The sequence below is a fragment of the Micropterus dolomieu genome, linkage group LG20 (genome assembly GCF_021292245.1).
Source record: "Micropterus dolomieu isolate WLL.071019.BEF.003 ecotype Adirondacks linkage group LG20, ASM2129224v1, whole genome shotgun sequence".
NCBI classification, from domain to species: Eukaryota; Metazoa; Chordata; class Actinopteri; order Centrarchiformes; family Centrarchidae; genus Micropterus; species Micropterus dolomieu.
Genome location: NC_060169.1, coordinates 2,816,590 through 2,833,678, shown reverse-complemented (window position 1 = coordinate 2,833,678; position 17,089 = coordinate 2,816,590). Strand labels below are relative to the sequence as shown.

Below are 17,089 nucleotides of genomic sequence, written 5' to 3'. Positions count from 1 at the left end.
TCCGATTCTCCGGCCAATCTCCTGCTCCAGTCTCCCCTCACTCGTGAACAAGACCCCGAGGTACTTGAACTCCTTCACTTGGAGTAAGGACTCATTCCCTACCTGGAGTTGGCACTCCACAGGTTTCCTGCTGAGAACCATGACCACAGATTTAGAGGTGCTAATCCTCATCCCAACCGCTTCACACTCTGCTGTGAATCGATCCAGTGAGAGCTGAAGGTCAAAAAGCAGTGACAAGATCCCAAGCCCCCCGAACCGCATCTCCTCCTCGCCACGACTACACCTCGATATCCTGTCCATGAATGTCACAAACAGGATTGGTGACAAAGCGCAGCCCTGGCGAAGGCCAACCCTCACCTAGAAAGAGTCCGACCTACTGCTGAGTTCTCGCAGTGTACAGGGATCGGATAGGCCTGAGAAGGGCCCCCCTCACCCCATACTACCGCAGCTCCTCCCACAGTATCTCCCAGGGGACTCGGTCATACTCCTTCTCCAGATCTACAAAGCACATGTAGACTGGATGGGCATACTGCCAAGCCCACTCCAAGATCCTTGTGAGAGTAAAGAGCTGGTCCGTTGTTCCATGACCAGGACGAAAAGCAATTCCAATTGGCACACACTCTCTGGTCCCCCTTTTTGAACTGAAATTCGGGGTTTAGTATCTTGCCCAAGGACACTTCGACTTGCAGCCTGGAGGAGCCGGGGATTGAACCGCTGACCTTCCAATTAACGGGCAACCTCCTGAGCCACAGCCGCCCCATCGTTACTGTACACAGCTTGAACGATTCCCTGCTTCCCCCTCCCGAGTTGGCGGACAGTTCTCCAGAAACACTTCGGTGCCGACCGAAAGTCCTTCTCCATGTCTTCTCCGAACTTCTCCCACACCCGCTGTTTTGCATTTGCCACAGCAGAGACGGCAGCCCTTCGGGCCTGTTAGTGCCTTGCAACTGCCTCCGGAGTCCTCCGAGACAACAAATCCCGCAAGTCCTCCTTCAGTCGGACGGCTTCCCCGACCACTCGTGTCCATCATGGTGTTTGAGGGTTACGGCCCCTTGAGGCACCTAAGACCTTGAGATCACAGCGTCCCACTGCTGTGGTCTGCATTGAAGTCTCCCAGCAGAACTATGGAGTCCCCTACTGGAGCCCCATACAGAACTCCGTTCAGGGTATCCAAGAAGGCCAAATAACCTGAACTGCTGTTTGGTGCATATGCAAAAACAACAGTCAGAGTTCCCCCCCCACTACCCGAAGGCGTAGGGAGGCGACCCTCTCGTTCACCGGAGTAAACTCCAACGTAGCGGCGCTCAGCCGGGGGCTTGTGAGTATCCCCACACCCGCTCGGCGCCTCACACCCTGAGCAACTCCAGAGAAGAAAAGGGTCCATCCCCTATCAAGGAGTACGGTTCCAGAACCGAGACTGTGCGTGGAGGTTAGCCCAACCAGATCTAACTGGTAGCGCTCCATCTCCCGCACAAGTTCCAGCTCCTTCCCCCACAGAGAGGTGACGTTCCACGTCCCCAGAGCCAGCCTCTGCTGCCCGGGTCTGGTCCGTCGAGGCCCCTGACCTACACCACCACCCATGTGGTCATGGTTTGAGCAGATTGACCAAAATGCTAAATGCAAAATTATACTAATGAATTAGAAAAGACTAAAATGATGGTTAATGACTAAAACTAGACTAAAATAGTTTTGATTTTCTTTTGACTAAAATACCCAGCCTTTTAGTCAACTAAAACTTGATTAAAAAATAAAATACAATGGACTTAATATGACAAAAACTAACAAGGACATTTGACACAGGACTAAGACTAAATTTTAAAAGGGCTGACATTGACACAAATTAACACTAGGTTTAATCTTTGATTAGACTGACCAGACAGCTGATTTGGTGGTTGCCTAGCAACAAAAAAAAAACGCGGCACACCGCTCTTTTCCAAATTCAACCGAAAAGGCACCTCGTGTTTTAAAACCTGCAAAACGCTTTCTGTCTGATCGGGTCTAAGACTGCTTTTAATTCTGGACCCATTCTGTAGAGCTTCTGTAAATTTCAGAACCAGCCAAGAGCAAATTGTGGCTTGCTGAACATTTTCTGCTTCCCTTTGGCTATAATACAGTTAGACCAATTCCTTCTGCATATGTAGATTGATAAAAAAAAATGTAATGAATTTCTACTCGCAATATCTTTGAATCTGTAGTTGTTCATATATGATTTGTGTTTGTGTTGTGCAGGATCAGGCATTTGGTGAGCTGGAGAAGAACAGCGATAAGCTGCAGCAGGGCACGTCCTCCTCTGACAGCAGCCAACCAGCTCACCTCCACCAACTCCTGTGCTCCCTGCAGAAGCAGCTGTTGGCATACTGCCACATCAACTCTGTCACTGAGGTATGGACACTCAAATGGTAAAATGGTCTGTCCTTGTATAGCGCCTTTCTAGTCTTCCGGCGACTTAAAGCGCTTTTACACTGCATCACTCTCACCCATTCACACAGCGATGGAACAGCAATTTGGGGTTCAGTATTTTGCACAAAGTCACTTCGATATTCAGACTGGAGGAGCCAGGAGGGAGCGAACCGCCGATGTTCCTACTTGTGTTCTCTACCTCCTAAAGCCACAGCCGCCCCCGACTCTCTCTGTTTGTCTATGTGCAGTCTGTTCAAACATTTGCTCTCTCTTCCATAGATTAGAGTTTTATTACGGGGACAGTAGTGTTTACACGATCAAAAGGTCTTGTGTGACTGATGCCTTCTTGTGCTTTTTATTGCACATTGGATTTCAGCTCTCACATGGCGAGTTGTTAATGAGGCGGATAATGACACTGAATTGCCTGTCATGAACGAAGACACTCAACAGTTTATAACGGATGCATGAAGCAAAGAAACTCCTAGTTCCATAGCTTTTTTGTCTGTGAGCTAAATCTTGACAAAATGAATTCATGAATTGCAGTTTCCTAAAGTATGTCTTATTTAGGATGTCAGATTTTTTTTCTGACAGTGGTTAACAATCTCAAGGCCACAGAGTTCAATTTAGAAAAGTCACCTTATTGTTGGTGAAAATATGAGTTATAAAACATTATGTCCTTTGTGTTTTTCTGCAGAGCTCCAGTAGTGTGGCGTTACTCCACAAGCATCTGCAGCTTTTGCTGCCTCACGCCACAGATATCTTCTCCCGCTCAGCTACGTTGATAAAAGAGAGTTCCTGGAATGGCAGCATACGAGAGAAGCTCCAAGGTGAAGAGAAGCAATTATTCTGTTTTGCAGCAAGGCTGAAATGCGTCCTCGTCTCTCACTCTGTTGCTATCATGACCTCAGTCTGTTGACCCTCTTATCATCTGCTTGATAATTTTAGGTTATTATTTATTTTCCTTTTTTACATTTTGACTCATGTTACTTACACAAAGACAGTGCAAAACAACAGAGAAATAGTTATGGTTATATATTTTGATATTAAACTAGTATGAATTACTCACTGTTAACAGAAACTTTTCAGTAAACTGCCACCTCATCTTTGTACTTTTGTCCTCACTTACAATCCAAACCCCAGTAATCTGACATTTTTTCATTTATTGATGTTTCTTTCTTGTGTCATTACCAGTTGTTTAAATACTCAGAATACTGATCATGTCTCCATCATCTCCAGATGTGATATACGTGTCAGCGGCAGGCAGCATGCTGTGCCAGATAATCAACTCCTTGCTGCTGCTTCCGGTGTCAGTGGCGAGGCCTCTGCTGAGTCACCTGCTGGACCTGCTACCTCCTCTGGACCGCCTCAACAGACTGCTGCCTGCTGCGTCCCCTCTGGAGGACCAGGAGCTGCAGTGGCCTCTTCATGGTGAGCATGAAACCAGAAGCTACACTTGGCAAATCATCAGAACGCCAAGGGCCGGATTTAGTAACACCCCGAATAAAGAGTACTACATTGCGTGTGCATTCTAAAATATTGCACGTGTAATTGTTGTTGTTAACAGGAGCAAACACAATGGAGGTGGCAGTATTGAGGGTTTTGCGTGTTTTAATGGTTTCCGCCATGGAGAGTCGGGAGGAAGAGCAGCCACTTCCTAAAAACCTTGGTTTGTTTTGTTCAGTGCGTCCCGAGTATGTGGAAATCTGCCTGAAATCCCAGCAGAAATGGCTACAGTGTGCTGGAATGACCCAGACGCGAGGAAATGCCAGCAGATCGTGCTTCATCCAGCCAGAGGGAACGATCACCGACCTTCCGCAGCGTGCCCCGTTGCTCTGCCATCGCCTGTCCCTGTACGCCCCAACGCCCCCATTCCCTCTCCGATACCTACTATGGGTTGTGTCGCTATTACGACCGGCGCGCTGTGAACAGCTGGTGATCGTTCCCTCTGGCTGGATGGATTTTACGCGTGATCCATGCACTGCTGCAGCTGGGGGCTCTCTGCAGCGACACGCAGCTTTCTAAATTCTTCTATCTCACGGAGAAAAGAAGTCAGGTCGAAACGAAATTTTCTTCATTGGCATGAATGTTAACACAACAGTATCGCCAAAGCTTCAAGGAAAATACAAAAAACCCTAATTCAATTCATATAGTTCATTAAATAAATAAAATAAAAATTTTCTATATGTTGGATATGGAATAATAATATCTAATATTGTTAATTTCTCTACGTCTTCTTTCATTACGGCTGTGTCTCCTTCTCACAACGATAACAGCAGCCATCACTTGGCGGTTTGCACCTTCCTTTCAAACGTATTAAATACAGAAGCCGTTTCAGTCACTTGAAATTGCTTGTAGGCCTGTTAGATCACATTGCGTGTATATGTATGTATACGCCTGTTTAACATGAGCGTACTGGCAACAAAGCTGGGTTGCACCACTGAAAGATTTTTGGTTTATGAGCCCTTGCCAAATGTAATTTAGTAGTTTTCTAAATAATACATGGCTGTAACTCTGTAAAGGTGTTAGCACTGAGGCTGTTAAGTGTCAAATGACATTTCTTTTATCGCTCTTGACATTTTCACTGTACAAATAAAAAAGTGTAGCGCTCTCAATGCCCTACTATCCCTCAAAAGTGATACTCTTTGGAAACCTTACTATTGTGGGCAATAGAATTTATGCTGTCGTCCTTCCTCTAACTTTCCAGGTACCTCTGACTTTGCGGAGCCAGCCTCTGGAATGTCCCTGCCACCGGCGGCGCTCTCCTGGGTGTGGCTCGTGGATCTGGAGAGGACAGTCGCCCTGCTGGTGGGCCGCTGCCTTGGCGGGATGCTGCAGGGAGCTCCTAACTCGCTGGAGGAACAGGATACTGCTTACTGGCTCAAGACGCCGCTCTTCAGCAACGGCTTGGAAATGAACATCCCACAGCTAGGTAGGGAGCGGACAGATACAGGACCGTGATGTTGAGTGACAGTAAAATGTTCATCACTGGTAATAACATTAACAGTTGAGTGTTGTTTGCCCAACTTGTGTAAAGATCTTTTGTTTAATTGACTAATGAAGATGGATGTGTTTCTTCTTTTGCACTTTAATTCCATTTTTCAGTTGTTGTTTCCTCTGTAACTTCACTTCTGTCCCCCCAGACACCTGCATTAGCTCATTATTGGAGGCGGCACTTTCTGGCAATGAAGAGCAGAAGCCCTTTGACTGCACACTGCGTCCTGACTTGAGTGTCTTGGTGGATTTGGCTCTGGGTTCCACTAAAGAACCTGCCAACAGCCTCTGGATCAACATGCAGGACTATGCCATCAGCAAAGGTCTACCTTTTGACTAAGCGTACAGTGAATTGTGTCGTCTCTATGCTAGAGGTGTCAGCCTCGAGATGTAAGTGACCGTGTACTGAACGTACTGTGTGTTCTTTTGCAGACTGGGACAATGCGTCTCTCAGTAATGAGTCCCTGTTAGACACTGTGACCAGGTTTGTGTTGGCAGCCTTATTAAAGCACACAGGGCTGCTGAGCCAAGGCTGTGGAGAGGGAAGGTACTGTAATAAATATATATAAATAAAATATGTCAGATTAAAAGTTTCCACACCAGGTTGTACCAGCCTAATTAAAGATACCATGTCACAAGTATGTTTCTATTTTCCCTTCAGGTACCAACCATCTAAGGCCCTCGCAGAGGTCTATAGGAGTGTTTATAAGGTGCGAAACCGCTTATTGGCCTGTAAGAACATGAATTTCATCCAGACGAGATCCTCTTCGCGTGAGAGGAGGGTGAGTAAACAACCTTTATATGTCACCTTTTATATGTCAGCTCTAATTATTCACTAATTTTGCCTTTGGTTAAAGAGTCTCTCAAACTACTGTTAGAATTTCTCTCTGTGTTTTCCCCTCTCGCCTCGTGTTGTCTGATGTGTGAAATTGTGTGTGTGTTGTTAAACTCCGTCATTTGTTATTTTTAATATTTTACTTTTTTAAAGGACTTTGTGACTAGGGATGAAACCATGTTAAATTTCCATACGTTTATTTTTACTGTACACATTTTTATTACTATAACTGGGTTTGGTTACCACACGACAAATACTGCCCACCATCAACCAAAGTTATCGCCCGTCTCTCCATGCGCAGTATGCAACGTGGGTTTGTTTGGGTCACTGGGCAGACTCCTCTGTATTTATGTCAGTTCTTGGCTCATTGCAGTTACTATCGCTGTCTTCTAAAGACTCATTTGTATTCATGTAATTGTGCATGGGGTCATTGCGTTACTTATATGAAATCTTTATAATTATAATATTAGATTTTTATAGCGTTTTTCTAAGACTCAAAGACGCTTTAAAGAGGGTAAGATGAAAGTAATTTGTAAAAAACAGAAGAGGAGGGAGAGAGGGGAAGGAAGTTCACCGGACAATGCAGTGTTGAAAAGGTGTGTTTGTGTAACGGGTGTGGTTAGGGGTGTGTGTGAAGGAACACTCACGAGATGACTTCTTTTTCACAATTTATTGGCTCCTGTAGAACACAATACACATTAATTGCCTTCTGGCTTCCTCTTACTGCACCTCTGCTTCCTAAACATACAAAAATACAGCGTTTACTCAAAGGAAGAGACGCTGAAATCTCTGACGAGCTATATTGGTCACATGACACGGCCCGCCTGCCGTGGTAAAAATGGCGGCTAGAAAGTTAAAAAGAAAACACTACTAAAACATATTTTAAATGTCAAACTAACACAAAACTGCTACGTGGCATAACTGTATTGACATCGCACAATGTGTTGAAAGCTATAAACGTCATTGGTTCAATTTCCAAAGAAAACAGTACATTAGCCCAGCAGCACTTTCCCACTTTTACCCTCAGCGGTGCAAAACGAGACTGAAAGCTACGGAAGCTTAGGAGGTACAAAAGGGATAGTGTGCAGCTAAGGACATTTCCACAGGAAAAAATAGCAAAAATAAAGATAAATAAACACAACTCGATGAGATAAAATTCACAAATATTCAATAAAATCTTTAAATGATAGATAAAATCCACAGGTGCAAATTTTGAAAATATGAATTATTAAAGTGCATTTTTAACTCCGTTACATTTGGAGGGCGTGTTTGAAAGATGGGAAAGGTGGTGTTAGCCTGGTGGATGTGGCGAGGGAGGGCGTTCCAGATAATGCTTGACGTAATAGTTTTCATGTTTACATAAGGTATTGGCTGTAATTAGTTTAATGTTTATGCAAACAAAAAAATATAAAACTTGTTGAAATAGTTTCAGTACATTTTAACAATAATGTGCTGATACTGATAATTTTGGTCACTATAATCTATTTGTGACCTTGATCTGTGGGAAGGTGCTGTATTATTAAATAAACTTGATTTACTTGGTCAGATCTCAGACAATCAGGATTCTCTGGACATGGATCCTCAGGAGCACTCGTTCACACGCACCATCGATGAGGAGGCAGAGCTGGAGGAGAGAGCCGACCGCGAGAGAGAAGAGGGCCATCAGGAACAAGACGATGAAGAGGAGGACAGAGAACATGAAGTAATGACGGCTGGAAGTAAGTGCATGTGTCTTGGAGATGTTCGTTTGTGTGCTTTCGGTGTGCTAATCATTAGGAGCGCAGGAATGTTTATCCTGCCTGCTTCCATTCATTCACATCTTGTTGGGTTAGTTCTGGTCAAAGTCAAGTTCATTCAGGGCGCCAATCAGACGTTGTGTTATTTAGGTGCAGGAGTATAGATGGTTATATATTTATTCTAAATGCAACGGTTCATGGCCAGTAAGGCATTTAAAACGTATCGTGGTTTCATAGTATGTCATGATGACTGACATATAGTAATGAGAGGGCACTTGTTGGCTCATTTACAGATATCACACTGTAAAAAAAAAAAAAGCTTTTTATTGTTGTAGAAAAGCAGTTTAAAGCTTAAAATGCACTAGGATGAATGTGACAGTGTCAGACACTTTGATGTGTTGCCTTCGCATGTGCTTTGGTTATGAACTTTACACTCTAGTAAACTAGGGATGCACCGAAATGAAAGTTCTTGGCTGAAGCCAAAACCGAATATAATAAAAAACCTTCCTGAACACCGAACTTTTTTTTACCACTGCATAAATTAAATATTCAAAATGTGCTTTTTACTCAGTGTTTCCCACAGGATTTGCAGAGACTATGGTGGGGGGGTCCGGGGCCCGAGAGGGTCCAGTAAAGTAAATTACATGTGTCCGTTTACTTTTAATGTAATATGATTTATACTTTTTGTGAATATAATCCAATTAATCTTATTTCCATACTGAATAGACGCCTTATTTTGGAAACCGGACGTTGTCACATGTGTTTCCTCCTCGCGCTAAATTCATCCAGTCCGACCCGGTTTGATAAATAATGTTGTATGTGCTTCTCGTACGGCGTAACATGAAGACTTCACAGCCTCTCTTCAGGCAGGACTCTCATCCTGCAGCACTTGTCGTTGTAATTCTCCGTACTTGTATAGCGCCTTTCTAGTCTTTTCGACCACTCAAAGCGCTTTTACACTACATCTGCATTCAGCCTAAGTGCTCAAACAGAAACTAACAGTCACACACATTCATACACTGGTGGAGCAGCCTCCAGCGGCAATTCAGGGTTCAGTATTTTGCCCAAGGACACTTTGACACGGAGGAGCCGGGGATTGAACCGCCGACCTACCGATTTAACAGACAACCCGCTCTACCTCCTGAGACAAACTGACAGGATAAAGTCTCTAACCTGCCTGTCAGCTCGCACTGGGCCGTTTCAGTTACCATAAAGGCTTTAATACGTGTGCACTCCAAGTGTAGGTGCGGCTTCTCACAAACGAGTGACAGAAACACTCAAAGCGGGTCAGACCGTTTGTTGCCTTTTCTAAGAAGTCAGCCACAGATGGAGCGGATGTGCTCGGAGACAATTCAGCAGAACAATGTCGGCAAACGGCCATTTTTGGACGTCTTTCTTGGATACTTTAAAATGCTTCCACACAGACGACATGTCAACGTAATTGGTCAGTGTAATTTACTGTGTTTTGACTTATTAGGCCGAACACTGAAAGTGCTTTATTTTGCTATTTTCGGCCGATTAATTTCAGTGGCCGAACATTCGGTGCATCGCTATAGTAAACCGTGAGTGTATTATGCGGCTGCTGCTTGTCCTCTAACCCAGCATTTTGTGTGTGTGTGTTTTATGTGTGTGTGTGTGTGTGTGTGTGTGTGTGTACGTGCATCTTGCACAACACAGAAATCTTTCAATGTTTCCTCTCAGCGCGGGAGGTAGCTCGCAGTCGGGACAGAGAGCGGGCCAGCAGCAGCACAGGACTGGGCTCCGGCTCCGTTTCCAGGAGTGGAGGAGGAGGAGGAGGTGTTGATGACGACTCCATTCTGTCGCAGGAGGGGAGGAGGGGCAGTACTGGTCTCCCAGAGGGCCAGGACCTGTACACAGCAGCCTGTAACTCTGTGATCCACCGCTGTGCCCTGCTCTTGCTGGGGGTGAGCCCTGTGCTGGGCGAGCTGACCAAGCAGAACCAGGAGGAGGGCCAGACCCAGTCAGCCACGGGAACACAGGAGTGTCTGAGCTTCATGACCAGGTCAGAGCACAGTCAGGAGGGCGGGGGTGATATTAAAAATAACACTTATTGACGGATAAATAGTTACCTCTTTAGTGCTGAAATGAGTTTACAACCTTTTCCTGAGGCAAAGCAAAAGAGATTTTTAAAAATGTAACACTCACATACCTAAATGTACATTGAAACAGTTTAGGTACCTGTAATTGTTCCTCCTGTCCACACTGGCCCATGAAGAAATCCTGTCCTAAATTGAAATAAACAAATGCACAACAAAGGAATGCGCCTGAAATAAGGGCACAATTATATAAATCTCCCGTCATCTTTTGAAACAGACGACCGCTATGGAAGCAAACTGCCACTTACTTCTTTGGTCTCTCCTCAAACGGAGGCGCAGAAGAATTGCTGGCTGTCTTCTTCTCCTTTCCAGCCGGCGATGATCTAATGTTCGCACAACGAGGACGTTTATTTGGCGAATTTGAACTAGCTTTGAGTGCAGTTGGTGCTGCAGGTAGTAAGACCATAATAATAACAATATAGTGGCAACGATTCATTCATTCTTGTCAGAGCTACCTGCTGCTACTACTAGCTAGATCACTGAAGGCTTATATTAGCTCTTGCCGACCGTACGGATTTTTGTAGAGAACAAGGACTATGGATTTTTCCCCTATCTCTAACATTGGAATTAGGGATGCACGGAAATGAAAATTCTTGGCTGGAGCTGAAACCAAATATAATGAACAACTTTACCGAATAAGTTCATTCACATTTTTTCCATTTATTTTGGCAAAACTTTTTTTTTTTTACCACTGCATAAATTAAATATTCAAAATGTGCTTTTTACTCAGTGTTTCTCACAGGATTTGCAGAGCCTATGGTGGGGGGGTCCGGGGCCCGAGAGGGTCCAGTAAAGTAAATTACATGTGTCTGTTTACTTTTAATGGACACATGTAATATGTTTTATACTTTCTGTGAAAATAATCCAGTTAATCTTATTTCCATCCTGTACAGACGCCTTATTTTGGAAACCGGACGTTGTCACATGTGTTTCCTCCTCGCGCTAAATCCATCCAGTCCGACCCGGTTTGATAAATAATGTTGTATGTGGTTCTTGTACGGCGTAACATGAAGACGTCACAGCCTCTCTTCAGGCAGGACTCTCATACTAAAGAGACAAACTGACAGGATAAAGTCTCTAACCTGCCTGCCAACTCGCTCTGGGCCGGTTCACTTTACCATAAAGGCTTGAATAGGTGTGCACTCCAAATGTAGGTGCGGCTAGCTTAATCGCCTTCTCAGAAACATAAACACTCAAGGCGGGTCAGACTGTTTGTTGTCTTTTCTAAGAAGTCAGCCACAGATGGAGCGGATGTGCTCGGAGACAATTCAGCAGAACAGCGCCTGCAAACGGCTCCGACACTTTAAAATGCTTCCACACAGACGACATGTCAACGTTAATTGTTCAGTAAAATTTCTTCGGCCTTTTGAATTATTAGGCCGAACACCGAAAGTGCTTTTTTTCTTTAGCTATTTTCGGCCGATTAATTTCGGTGGCCGAACAGTCGGTGCTTCCCTAATTGGAATAAAGAAAGAATCTCTTTGCAGCCAGTGTGCCATTACAGCAAGATGAAATCTTCTTCTAGTGTAAATACTTTATGAGTGTTATTTTAAGACAAACTTGAAACTCAATCTTTAATATTTGAGCTTGAACATAATGGAAAGAAGACTAATTTGCCAACAAGGCATATGCCAGTAGGAAAGTGTAATGGTACCAGCATCCTGGCCAATATTGGCTTGGAATAATATAACCAGTGAAATTAGATTAAAATCTGCCAATACGTAATTCTACCCACTGCCAAAGAATGTGTTTGTATCCAGTCCACAAATCTGTGGTGTAGGAGAGGCTTCTTCTTGAGTGTGTGTGTTGTTGGTTACTGTGATAATGATGGTTATACAATTAAAACTATACTGTAAACCTTTGTATTTTCTATTCTTATATATAGTTATACAGACTTTTGCTAACTCCACAGGTCTAAATGTTGCCTTTGCTTGGAGGGGCCTTAATAGATTCTGTCATGGTGAACATATTATCACCTTCCCCATTTTTTGATATACTGTATTTAGCCCCATATATTTTACTTTATTGTTGGCACTGAGTGGTTTTGTGGAGTGGAGTCATTATTTCTAAGTTGTTGCATTGGCATGACAAAGATGATAAATGTCTCTGTGTGTGTTTGTGTGTGTGTGTGTGTGTGTGTGTGTGTAGGAGTGAGAGTCTGAGTGCAGAGAGCCGTTCGGTGCAGAGCAGCCCGAGCTACAGACTGATGAAGTCCAGGAGCGAGTCTGACCTCTCCCAGCCCGAGTCAGACGAAGAGGGTTACACTCTGGTAGAGCAGACACTTTCTCGTACACATACATGTACTCGTCTGTCTCGCTACATCGGCGTCTTTGTGTTTGTGAGCTGCATACCAAGAGATGAAAAGCCACGTAGTTACGATTTGAAAGCTACATCAGGCTTCGTCTCTGTTTTTGTCTTTCAGAGTGGAAGGAGAAACGTTGACCTGGACTTGGCGTTCTCTCACAAAAAGAGAGGTAAAGACCCTCTGCAGAAAGATCTATCTAACGTTGCGAGTAAGGACGATATAGTTTTCATCAATCATTTGTTATTTTTGTCTCTCTGTCTTTCGATTCCTGTGTGGATAGTTTATTTGCTTCTTTTGGGGCAGTTGAGCCCCAAACACAAGAGGAGCTCCAAGCAAGTAACCGATGGCATGTTTATTCCTCTTGTTAGCTCATACCTCCATAACCGTGATGCCCCCCCCCCCCCCCCCCCCCCCCCCCCCCCCATTCATCGCTCATTATGAGGGCCTTGATTTCAGCTTCACTTCAAGACACTTCATGTTCTATGCTCTGTGCTCAGCAAAAAGAAATAAAGAGCATACAGATGTGCCTATTGTACAAATGACAGTTCATTCTTCTGCTTTGAACGTTTGTTACTTTGCACAATGATGGCTCATTCCTCGTGAAGAAAGTGATTTGTCACGCAGAAGAGTTTCCATGGAATTACCAGTTGCACTGTTAAAGAAATCATTAATACTGACACATTGACGTCAGTGCTTTCAGCCATATAGAAAAGGCCAGCCCTTGTTGCCATTTCACTTCTCAACTGCAGCATTTTCTCCTCAGTGGGTTTTTAAACCCTGTGCGCCCATTATAAAAGAATCCATAATAGCTGATGAAGGCCTGCATGAAGAATCAGCATTTGGCTAATTGATGAACTCCTGTAGAGTAATAATGCATTGCACTGCATAGCTCTTAAGTGCTTAAAAGCACCATGGTCCATCCATCAAAACGGTCATCTTGAGCATTTATGCGTCTGAAAGGCTTGCTTCCCTCTCCTCCTGTTTTCAGGCTTACTTTACAGCTCCCCAGACTCCCTGGCTGAGTCCTGGTTCCGGGCCAAACTGAGCCGCCAGCGGAGCTACAGCTCAGCCTACTCCTACGAAGAGTCAGACCTGGACCTGAGTCGCTCTCTGGGCGTCCACGCTCTCATTGACAACATGGTCAGCTTTATCAGCGGTGATGTAGGCCTGGCGCCAGCCTTCAAGGAGCCAGAAGAAAGTATGTCCACTAGCCCACAGGCAACTATCCTGGCCATGGAACAGCAACAGAGCAGGGCCGAGGTGAGGGACTTTCTCAGGGCTTGTCTGAGTGACTGTCTGCCTTGGTTCTCCAAGTGAAGCACACGTCACTTTTATTGCTTTAATGCCACATGAAATTAAATTTTATTTTCACACCAGCAGTGCAGTGATTGTGTACTTCATAATAACACTTGTCACTGAAACCCCTGATTTTTGTAAATGTAAACGCTCCGTATTTGTATAGCGCCTTTCTAGTCTTTTCGACCTCTTTCCTCCAGGCTGCATGTCGAAGTGTCCTTGGGCAAGATACTGAACCCTGGCTGCTCCGCCAGTGTATGAATGTGTGTGAATGTTAGTTTCTGTTTGAGCACTTAGGCTAACACAAATTCATACACTGGCGGAACAGCTTGTCATGCTTCAGTTGAGATTAAGAGTATTCTTTGACCTTTCTTTCAGAACAGCACTGCTTAAAGGAAAACGCTGGTGATATGTCTTATTTTCAACAAATGCCATGAAAAGACCAAAACTCTTAACAGTGCTTTTTGACTTTGACCCTACCCTGTCTATGGCTCTCGGCCCACTGCCCATTGGTAATCCCCTAAAAAAGTAGGCCACTGGAGTTTTTATCAAATGCATTTGTTGAAGACTTTTTGGGGACTCATTTCATTCATTCATTTACTGTTTATTTGACAGGGACAGCGCACAATTAAAATAATTGCACCAGAGTTAGCTAGCAGCTAATTTGCATCTGTTGTCACAAATACACTACATAAAATGCATAATTGATAAAAAACTGTTTGATACTTACACCAAGTACAAAATACAGAAAATACAATGCAAGCGTTATTGGTGACACTCTCGTGCTGATTTTTGCCAAAGTTTGAGGTGAAACGTCCTGAGTTTCTAATGTTTGTGGGTGTGGAATCACACTTCCCCACTCCTTTAACTAGTAGATGCTGCAGTTGTACTGGCACTGCCTCTGCCAGAATAAGCTATGCATCCTCTAAGAGGAGGGGGTGCGATATTATGAGTAACATTGATCCGTAGACATGCATATGAATATTTACTGCAGCAGGACGGCGTATGTGGGACTGAGTCAAAATAAACTTAATGGTGATGAAGGAACATTTCACACAGGGCAACAGTGAGGCTCCTGATGTGTTTTAATAGTTTTTGGAAAACACTGGAGCTCTATGGCTCAGAGGAAGAAGATATAGGGACAATACTTCTTAGTAGGATGATAGATTGTTGGTTTTGGTGATTTCATGGGATTGCAAATAAGAAAAATACTGAATATCACCAGACTGATCCTTTAAACCAAAACTATTAAGTGGTCAAACAAATGAGGCTGTTTTTTTGTTGATTTTCCGAGCAAGATATTATTAGTAATAGTTTTAGAAACCTGTTAGAGTAACCACTTGACTACTGGGATGTGTTTTATATCCAGCTGCGGTTAGAGGCACTCCACCAGATTGTGGTGTTGATCTCTGGCATGGAGGAGAAGGGCAGCCAGCCCGGGAACGCAGACCGATCCAGCAGCGCCTTCCAGTCGTCCTCCCTGCTCACCTCAGTCAGGTTGCAGTTCCTGGCAGGCTGTTTTGGCCTCGGCACGGTGGGCACAGGAGGGCTGAAGAGAGAGAGCGTGCAGCTACATCACTATCAGGTATAGTGCAGTCAACTGCTGACAAAATACTTCCATTTGTGGGTTGTGTTTGATTTAGAAAAGAGCGTTTTTCCCTGTGTCATAACACACCAGTGCATACTTTGTTTTGCAGGATGGTGTAAAAGCAGCCAAGAGGAGCATTCAGATGGAAATCCAGACAGCTGTTCATAAGATCTACCAGCAACTGTCTGTCACACTGGAGAGGGCACTGCAGGCAAACAAGCACCACATAGGTAATAGAGACGACTGCTGTACATCCCCTGTAGCAGAGCCTCAATAGGTTATTGGGCTAAAATTATTCAGGTCGCTAAATATACAAGTCACTGACATTTCTCACTAAATTCTATGACATTAACTTGTTAAATCTTTCAATTTGCAGCTTGTTTATGTGAACCTGGGATCTGTTCTCGCTTGTTCTTTCAAAGTTGTTCATGTGTATGACAAGAGCAATTCTTTGTTATTCCAATTAGCCTTCCTAATGCCCTTTATCTCTTTCTGTTGTTCCCTCTCATTTCTAGAAGCCCAGCAACGCCTCCTGCTGGTGACTGTGTTTGCACTGAGTGTTCGCTACCAGCCAGTGGACGTCTCCCTGGCCATCTCCAGCGGGCTTCTCAACGTGCTCTCCCAGCTCTGCGGGACGGAGACCATGCTGGGGCAGCCGCTCCAGCTGCTGCAGAAACCTGGAGTGTCCCAGCTCAGCACTGCCCTCAAAGTGGCCTCCACGCGCCTGCTGCAGATACTGGCCATCAGCACTGGGTAAGAGCTTAAAGGAAACTGGAGTAATCGAGTCGTCGTGACTTCAGTACTTTGTTAATCTAACCCAATACAAAGACAAGATCACATCCTCAGCTGTGTTTTTTCTTGGATTTGCAGAACCTATGCAGACAAATTAAGTCCCAAGGTTGTCCAGTCGCTGCTGGACCTGCTCTGCAGTCAGCTGAAGAACCTGCTGTCTCAAGCAGGAGTTAGTCTTCTGTCTGCTGGAAAAGACCAAGACGACAACAAGCAGGAGGACAGTGCAGACTCTGAAAAGAAAGACTTCAGAGGTGATCCGGGAGTTTCATTTTTAGTGACATGATGAGGAAGCCATGTTTTGCCTGTTTTATGACACATGCAGCGTACGCATGTGAGCACTGTTGTTTTTTATTAACAAAAGCTGTGACTAAACACATTTGTTGATAACAGTATTTCTGTGGCAACAATTTAATGATAAATATAAATCAATTAACCTTGAACTACAACAAAAATGTGACAAAAACAAAACAATAATTTCAAAAACAAACAAATTGACAGTCAATCGATCAGGAATCAAGAGCCAGTTTTGTTACACAATCTGTTACAAACGCAGTGCACAAAGATAGCAACTTTCAACTTGACCAAAAAAATGCTATTCACAAATACAAGAAATTATTAATAAATATAAAACCAGACAACATTCAAATGAATAAAGTGTGATCAAAACTTAAATAGGTTTATTTTTATCTAAAAACTTATATAGAACCTGGTGCCTAAATGTAGTTAATGAGTTAATGTTTAGATTCTCTGGGATTAGCAATTAAAAGCAGTAGAAACAGCAGTAAGTGAATGAAGGAAATTTAACATGTGGCCCATAACTTTATTTGTGTTGGTGTGTTTTTCAGCTTTGATCCGTAAGCAGCACACAGCTGAGCTACACCTCGGAGACTTCCTCGTCTTCCTCAGAAGAGTGGTGTCCTCCAAGGCCATCCAGTCAAAGATGGCCTCCCCTAAATGGACTGAAGTGCTGCTCAACATCGCTGCACAGAAATGCTGCTCAGGTACAGCCAGCTTATGTAAAACAACACA

At 44.0% G+C, this 17,089-nt stretch overlaps 1 protein-coding gene across 7 annotated transcripts in view; it reads left to right on the top strand.

Annotated features, from left to right (window-relative positions):
* The window catches only part of herc1 (HECT and RLD domain containing E3 ubiquitin protein ligase family member 1), an 85,740-nt gene that overhangs the window by 18,933 nt on the left and 49,718 nt on the right, over positions 1-17,089 (top strand). For 5 of the 7 annotated variants that reach the window (XM_046033260.1, XM_046033262.1, XM_046033263.1 and 2 more), the window contains exons 15-31: positions 2,230-2,382; positions 3,095-3,227; positions 3,637-3,828; positions 5,105-5,329; positions 5,541-5,714; positions 5,824-5,938; positions 6,053-6,173; positions 7,773-7,944; positions 9,640-9,985; positions 12,228-12,348; positions 12,502-12,592; positions 13,373-13,644; positions 15,050-15,265; positions 15,378-15,498; positions 15,784-16,021; positions 16,139-16,311; positions 16,906-17,061. In XM_046033260.1, the coding sequence (XP_045889216.1) occupies positions 2,230-2,382; positions 3,095-3,227; positions 3,637-3,828; positions 5,105-5,329; positions 5,541-5,714; positions 5,824-5,938; positions 6,053-6,173; positions 7,773-7,944; positions 9,640-9,985; positions 12,228-12,348; positions 12,502-12,592; positions 13,373-13,644; positions 15,050-15,265; positions 15,378-15,498; positions 15,784-16,021; positions 16,139-16,311; positions 16,906-17,061 (3,019 nt within the window). The remainder of the gene's footprint in view (positions 1-2,229; positions 2,383-3,094; positions 3,228-3,636; positions 3,829-5,104; positions 5,330-5,540; positions 5,715-5,823; positions 5,939-6,052; positions 6,174-7,772; positions 7,945-9,639; positions 9,986-12,227; positions 12,349-12,501; positions 12,593-13,372; positions 13,645-15,049; positions 15,266-15,377; positions 15,499-15,783; positions 16,022-16,138; positions 16,312-16,905; positions 17,062-17,089) is intronic. The other 2 variants (XM_046033265.1, XM_046033261.1) reach the window with 2 other exon arrangements.